Genomic DNA, 8309 nt, shown 5'->3' with positions numbered 1-8309 from the left:
AGTCCCTTCATTAATCTGGGATCGCCACAGCACATGCAGCATATGTTTTACGCAGCAGATGCCTTTCCAGCTGCAACCCATCACTGGGAAACAATTTTTTTCAATTATTTGTGCAATTGTTTTCAGGGAGATGCACAGCTAAAGTCCCACATGAAGCTAGTAATTTATAGTAATTCATATTTTAGTACAATATGTATAGTCTGTCATAGCTGTAGAAAACGTACAGTTTTGGGTAATTTATTAGCAGATTTAGTTTAATAATAATTACCACAACAGACTAATTCAAGTACTGTTGTAGTATGGCACAAAACACTACAATATTTACCATTAATTACTATAGTATTTTTTAATGTGGGGTAATTCCAGGCAGGCCGTGACCACATAAATAAACGTCCCATCCAGTATAAAGTGAGCTCAAGACGGATAAGGGAAAGCTGGCAAGGAAAAGAAACGAGAACGCACAAGCACTCCATGTTTATCCTCCCATGAAAAACAAACTTCTCAACCAATCAGTTATTGAGTGGACAGGGAACGACACAGCCCCGGCCAGTTAAGTTCTGTTCCAGTTTCCTCTGACCGAGTTAAGGCTAAGACTAAAGACATGCAGTACAAGTGTACAGAGTCCGTATTCCTCATTTTTTCACTTGTATTTCCACTTGCGTCTTATGGTAAGATGTTTACATTATTTATATTCATGCGCGTCATTGTAAACGAAAGTGAAAGTTTTCTAATGTGGGTATCGGGGTGTCCATGGGGAGCTTTTTCTTTCTTTTTTTTAACTAGGGTCGTGTTCACTGTTGACTCATGCCCACTGCAAAAGGTCTAGAATATCTGTTTTTTGTTTTTCCCTGTACTGAACTGCATTGTCCCGTTTTTCCATGCCATGAAAATTGTGAAAAAATAACTGTTTGAAAAAGGCTTTAAGACAAAGCTCCTACAACACTAAGGTCAAATTATGTTATTTTATGGTATGGAAAGTCCACATTAAATTTTAATATTCATATATCAAAATAATTATGGCATACCAAAAAAACCCAACTAATGTTTTTACAACATTTTAGATTGTTGAAGTGTATTAAAATCGATCAGAAACTCCGGAGTGGATCATGCAGTTGGATTCATTTCGTTTACTGAACACTGATGAGGAGGTTAGAATACAGATGCCTCAAATAACGGTACATGAGTAGGTGGGTGGTTCTACAATGAAACTAAAACAAAGAAACAATCAGCATAACATGATCGGACTTCACAAACCACATTCACCATATATAATCACAGTGTAGTGTTAGGGTATAGGCATATGCATCAATCATCTGCTAGCCGAACATTATATAAACATGATAGCTTCTCTCGTTATGCAATCGGCACTTTGAAACCGAAAGTACTCAAAAACTGGCAATAAGCATAAAACAACTTCAACAAAGGTCTTCTTAAGGCACTTGACATAAGTAATACTCATTATAACAGCTTGATGACATAATCATAGATTTACAACTATACCGACCAGCACGTAAATGCGCCGAACGCCCACGAGCTTAAACTCGTCATTTCTGAATGTTTGCTAGCGTATAAACGCCAAAATCACTCGATCTTTAGATATGCTAGTGTCATGAAAACGACTTTCTTTTAAGTCAGAATGTGTACTGACAGTTCGTTATAGACGCATATAGCACTAAAGCAAAGGCACATGAGACCTTGTCCCATAGCTGAATATTTGCTGCGTCATAGACAGTTTCTGACAATTTCAAATCACTATAATATTCAATGTGAAGCTGCTTTGACACAATCTACATTGTAAAGCGCTATAGAAATAAAGGTGACTTGAATTTAATTATTTGATCGCCAATCCAACGATACATTAAAAACGTAAAAGTGAGATTTTTAGGGAGCCTAATTGAAAACAAAGTCTATGCGTGTTTACAGCTGGTTGTATGATTGTAAGGCTTTTATTTAAATGCTGTTGGTGTTTTAAATGCCTACAAGAATGTTGTTATTTTAGACAGATTCCCTAAATTTGGAAATATCAGAAGTATATGACCCATTTTTCAAACAAGCACACTCAACCAAATGGCTTTGTTTTTGTAAGTGAATAAGCAGTATATTGCTGGACTCTGGACATATTGCTGGAGGTATTATTATTTTATTATTATTATTTTATATTGTGTACAAATGAAATGATCGATCATATTTATAATTATCTTAATGTAATAGATATTCAAAATGTAAAAGTGTGATCTTTAATCTGACCATTTTCTTCTGTTCTCAGAAAGTACTTTTTCTCTGAGGATGTCAGTTTGATGGCTCGGGTGAAATATGATTTGTCATGCCCCTCCAACTGTTAGTTTGCTGCAAATGAAAGCTTAGAGAAGTGCAAATGTAAAAGTCCGCCCCAACTCCTTCCCCTAATACATACACATATTGTAATTTATGATGCAATATAAACTGCTATCAATTCTTCTTCTTTTCATTTTGATCTAAAAGTAATTTTCCTACTGTTTCTAGTGAGTATTTTGCTTTTACTTAGTAAATTTTTCTCGTGAAAAGTGTAATGAGTAATATTCTGTAAAACAAAATAAAATTACCTTATTTTTATAGAACCTCCCAAAAAATTGAAACTCAGCAAATCTGAGGACCCAAGAAATCTATTGGTGAAATATTATATGTTAAATTGGAGTTGAATAATATAATTATAAATGTCTTCATACATTTACCTCATGCGTTGTTTTGCTTTTAGATTGAAGTCATCTATCCTTTATTTTAATGTTACTTAAACTAGGTTAAACTGGAAAAAACCCACCCTGATTTATAGTTGCTTTGTCTGCTTTTGTATTTTTATTATTTTTCATTTTGAGTCATCTTAAAGCTCATTTAGAGTTTTACTGAAGACTCAAGCCACTGCAATAGTTAACTAATTTGTATATATTAAAATACCTAACATTTATATGTGAAACATTCACAGATGAACTGATGAATATTCACTGATGCACAAGATCAATGAAATCTATCCTCAAGCCAGAAGCTGGATAACCAGTAGACTTTTAGTAATATTCACTTCCTTTTAAGCGTTATGCTCGAAAACTTCTGCACAAAAATCTGAGGCATGTATCCAACCATTAGCTTTATTAATGCCCTTTTATGGTACTAATAAGACGACTATCATTAAATATATTACAAGTGTGTACATTTTAATATGACATCTGTTGTGATGAGTCAGAAGCCATTGGATCCATCTGCAAGCTTTATTTAAGGTACAGACAACAATGAACAGTAACAGAGAAGCAATTCAAAATCAGGTTGGTAAACCGGCAGAGTTCGAGGCAGGCAGAGAACAATCACAGATGAAGGGACAGGCTAAGAGGTCAAGACCAGTGGCGCCCCCAGATTTTCGTAGGGGTGGCCAGAAGAAGCCACACCAAATCTTGGGGTGGCACATAAAAAAATTCAAAGAAATTATGAAAGCAGTGTAATGTTTTATTTTTGTTTCCGTTAAATGAAATAATGTAGTTTTAATTAATTAAATTTATTACCCTTGAGCTATTGCAATTTATTCCTTGAAATAAATCAGCAAGTACATGAGCAAACCAAATAAAAATCAATATTTAGTTTAAAAACACTTTCATATTTATAAATAACTTTTCAGTTATAATAAATAAACGCTCGGTGATGACTGCTGGGCAAATTGAACTGAACTGAATGAGTAAAGCTGCGGTCACACTAGAGTTATAATGCGAAATTTTGTCGTGCGGCACTGCGAAAACAGGCAGGATTAAACAAGATGATTAGACATTAAAAAAAACAAGCGATTGCTCCATATTTTAAAATTCTGTCCAGAGAGGTCATGTTTTGATCCTCAATTGGTCTCAGGCAGTCAAGTGATGTGATTTTGCAGGTCAGAGTTCACCAAGCTTGAACTTTGCACCGCAGCGAAGAGCGAAAACTTGACGCATGACCTTTCATTTCCGGTCTGACGCATTCGCTTGCGTATGAATGGAACTCTTTGGGGTGAAAAGTCCAGTGTGACCACAGCTTGAGGCTTACATGCGTGAGTGTTGATGAGAAACACCAGCTACGGCAATCAGTCCTGAGAAGAAGGGCTTGTCTGAGTCCGTGAAATGCCTGTTAGAATTTGGGTGATAGTTCCCTCTGGTGGTGACGAGAGAAGCACCCGAAACTTCACTTGCAACAAAATCACATCAGTGAAACCTTTTACTAAACACTATAATTCAGTATTTGAGACTTAAAGAGATAGTTTAGCCAAAAATAAAAATTCACGTAATTTATTCTCCCTCATGTGGCATAAAGAAAGAAAATCTTTATGAGTTTCTTTCTTCTTATGAGCACAAAAGAAGATATTTGGAAGACTGACTGTTGGACCCCCTGACATCCATAGTAGAAAAATACTATGGCGGTCAATGGGTGCAGGTACCAGCAATATTATAAATATATTTTGTGTTCAACAGAAGAAAGCAATAAAATAGATTTTGGTGAAGGGTGAGTAAACAGCATCATTTTCATTTTTTGGGTAAACTATCCCTGTCAATTTTGCAGGTCTACTGGCCACTGTTAATTGTGGTAAAGAGTAGAGAAACGTTTCTGATTAATAAGGACAAGTCAAGACCTGTTTGTTTTCCGTACACTTGCATGCTAAAAATGAAAAGCAAGAAAGCTCAGTGTCCACTCACTCCCACAAGAGTGGAACGAGAATTTCTAGTGTGTTTAAAAGTTGATAATTTCAAGTGATCTCTGACTGGAAACATAGAGTACAACAAATTATCTTTTAACATGGTTAAAATTCTTCAGGTTTTTATGGTTTTGCTTCTAGTTGTACCTACAAAAGGTAGGGTTCAAAACAATTTATCAATTTTTAAATTAAAATTACCTTGCAAATGCAATCTGTTATAGAGATATTTACTTAACCAGACTTGACTGCTGTTTCTTCACTGAAAAGTAATTCATTCAATTCAATTCAATTCACCTTTTTTTATATAGCGCTTTTACAATGTAGATTGTGTCAAAGCAGCTTCACATAAAAGGTCATAGTAAATAGGAACAGTGTAGTTCAGTTTGTAGTGTTTAAGTTCAGTTCAGTTTAGCTCAGTTCAGTGTGGTTTAATAATCACTACTGAGAGTCCAAATACTGAAGAGCAAATCCAACGATGTGCAGCTCTACAATCATGAAAAATAAATTCATGAATGAATAAAAGAAACAGTTTGGTCAGTAGATGAACAGAATATGCTGCCAGTAAATGCACCATGTGAAAATTCTATTTAAAAAGATTTTTAATGTTATTTTTGAGCTCAGGAAGTGATTAAACAGTATTTACTATTTACTATCTTTTAATAATGCCTGCTTGATGTGTTTGTACACATTTGACAAAAAAGCAGATTATATAACACCAGAACAGATCTACTCACAGTGTTGAAAGAAAATGTATATGCTTATTTAATCATGACATTTCCTGGTTACAAACCACTGATCCAAAAAAGGAGTCAAACTTTGTGAGAAGTCAAAACTCACATGGGAAAAATAAAAAGTAATTACAGAAATACAAGTTTTGTTGTATTTACTCACTTCTGCTACAATGCTACAATTTACTCTTTCCCATTTTACTTTTACTTGACTTTTTCATATTTTGACTTCTGCACCGCTTGGAGTCACACAACACTATCATCAATACATATAGCCAAATAGTCAATACTGTCATTATGACATGTTTTGTAGCATTATTTTGAAGAAAAGAAAAACTTAAAAACATCTGACTTCATGAATCATGATCACTGTTTCTTCCAAAGTGTAAAACATTAGATATTACTTATGACTGTTAGAATGCATCTCATGACTCCTGTATTAGTTTTTAGCTATTTTTACTATAATAACTACAGAAGTAGAATTTAAAAACTCAATGTGTGAGATTTTTTTACATTAAAATATCTGAAAAGCACTCAAACACTGGTACACGTATATTCTGCTGACTTGTGTAGTTACACTATCCCATATGTTTCAAACAATGTTCAAATCCAGAGAAATAAGAAATTTTAATTGCCAATAACATCATACATGCTTTATTTCTGGCTTTGTGTTTTCTCACATCATTTCTCTGAATCGTGATTGCGTTTTAAATTCCCTATTTGTTTTTTACAGGCTCTCACTCTTTATGGACGTTTGCAACGTCCATTAAAGGAAAAACGCCATTTCCTGAATTGAGTTGTGTAGTGATGCTGGATGACGTCAGCGTTCTGTACTATAATGGTGATACAGACAGTTTCATAGCAAGAGGAAACACAACAGCTGAGGACGATGTGTTTGATCAAGGCGCTCTTGAAATTATAAAGGGACATATAAAAACAGCCTTTAAGCGAAGATGGGCCAATGCACAACAAAACTTAACTAAAACTGATGGTGTGTATTGTTTAAGACTGTAGTCAACAAAATAGGCATCTGAATTACATATAAACACTTGCTAAAAACCTTAATATTTGTAGGATTTTTTTAGCGGAAAAAATAGATTTGTAGATGCAGTGGTTTTTAAAATAAACACTAATTTATACACGTTCTTTATCTGTTTAAGGTGTTTTCACTCTTCAGCTTTTGGTTATGTGTGAGCTGAAGGATGATGGTGAACCAGGACAAATGATTGCACAAGTTGCTTTCGACGGATTCACCATAAATATGGTGCTATATGCTGACAAAAATGTTACCTTTCACACCAACTTAAACATCTCAAAGGAAGAAAAAGAACAAATTTTTGAAAACCTCAAACACCGTCATAAAACTGTATATCAACCATTCTGCTATAAGACGGTCAAGGGTTACCTTGAAAAAAGGAGGAATCAAGTCAATAGAAAAGGTAAACTGAATGATCACAGACAGTGAACCCGTTGACATTTAGCCAAATATAATGAAATCTTTCTGGTGTCATTTTTTCTCAACAGTGAAACCAGAAGTCAGACTCTTTCACAAAGCAAACTCAGACTCTGGAGGTTTTCATGTGAGTTGTTTGGCGACAGGATTTTACCCTCGTCACATCAACCTGACCCTGTTGAGAGATAGACAGCCTGTATCTGATCATGAGGTCACTGGAGGAGATCTGCTGCCCAATGGAGACGGGACGTACCAGATGAGGAAGAGTCTGGAGATCAGAGAAGAGGAGAGAGAAAAACACGAATACACCTGCTCTGCTAAACACCTGGGCAAAGAATATCACACTGATTTGGGTAACTATCTACACACATGAACATATCAGATAAAATCTTGATCTGATCTTCTAAATTCTTCTTTTAGCTGAACCTCACAGAATCTACACATGGATTGCTATTGGTGTTTCTGTTCTGTTGGTATGTGCTATAATTGTTGGTTTGGCAGTATACATTAGGAAAAGAGGCCAAAAGGACAGAACAACAGTACAGACATAAAGAGGTAGGCCTAATTTACTTGTTTTAAATGTTTTCCTTTCAGATTATATATATTCTTTTAAAATCTTTACTTAATTATGTTAAACGGAGCACTAAAAACAATATTGCTCACAATCTTACATACTGAGAATCTGCAGAAATCAGCTTATTTACACCTTATGTATTTACACTTGTGGATTTGGATCTCTTGGTTCTTTGGATTCAGATTAAAGTGGAAATTATACATTTAGTCCAGGTTCACTTACTGCACAATGTTACAGTCGGAACCCTGGTGCACAGCAAAGATGAGTCTCTGTCCATATCTAAATTAATACAGGAACAGTTTGACTTCATTTTGAACACAACACTTATAATTTGACCAAAAACAAGACATAATGTTACTTAAATGTACTCACAATAATCAGAATGTTTAATTCACAGCACACAAAATATGGTCAGAACCAAATTACCACCAAACTTGCATGTGAATGGCCCCTTAAATGTTTGGTGTGACTGTTGTTAGCATGGTTCATTTGAATAAATCACATTTATTTTCATTTGCAGGAAAAAATGATGGAGTTCTGTAATCTTCTGAAGTCATTTCAGTGAAGATGAAACTGCTTTATTCAGTGGAGACAATGCACATGGTGGAATGATAATCTAAGACTGACATCTGACTGCTTTAAAGAGTAAATATGTAATATAGTGTATATAAAGAATTTGAATTACTTGTTTATTGTCATTTATTTTCTTTGGAGCTTCTTAGAATTTTGTTGGACGTCATTTGGGACGTGCTGTGATACAGTGTCATGTTTGGTATCAATTTATTAATTTGTAACTTTTTGTGTTTTGAATACAACTAAAAATAAATATTTTCTATGTACTTTAATTTCCTTTGTTTGATTATTGTAAATGTC

General features: G+C 34.6%; 1 protein-coding gene across 1 annotated transcript; it reads left to right on the top strand.

Moving 5' to 3' along the window:
* Positions 1-538: 538 nt before the first annotated feature.
* On the top strand, positions 539-8269 carry LOC130219530 (class I histocompatibility antigen, F10 alpha chain). Its single transcript, XM_056451955.1, has 6 exons — positions 539-668; positions 6143-6400; positions 6570-6848; positions 6934-7215; positions 7283-7417; positions 7957-8269. Exons 1-5 carry the CDS (start codon positions 602-604, stop codon positions 7411-7413), a joined length of 1017 nt encoding a protein of 338 aa, XP_056307930.1. The 5' UTR covers positions 539-601; the 3' UTR covers positions 7414-7417; positions 7957-8269.
* Positions 8270-8309: the final 40 nt, after the last annotated feature.

Source organism: Danio aesculapii, chromosome 25 (genome assembly GCF_903798145.1).
Source record: "Danio aesculapii chromosome 25, fDanAes4.1, whole genome shotgun sequence".
In the NCBI taxonomy this organism is placed as follows: Eukaryota; Metazoa; Chordata; class Actinopteri; order Cypriniformes; family Danionidae; genus Danio; species Danio aesculapii.
The sequence above is the reverse complement of the archived record's forward strand: the minus strand, read 5'-3'. Positions and strand labels throughout refer to the sequence as shown.

Excerpts from the sequence above, each read along its gene's own strand:
- LOC130219530 (XM_056451955.1), top strand. The coding sequence starts at position 602 with ATGCAGTACAAGTGTACAGAGTCCGTATTCCTCATTTTTTCACTTGTA. Across the intron at positions 6,401-6,569 it reads AAACTTAACTAAAACTGATG|GTGTTTTCACTCTTCAGCTT; the intron begins GTGTGTATTGTT and ends TATCTGTTTAAG. Across the intron at positions 7,216-7,282 it reads AGAATATCACACTGATTTGG|CTGAACCTCACAGAATCTAC; the intron begins GTAACTATCTAC and ends TTCTTCTTTTAG.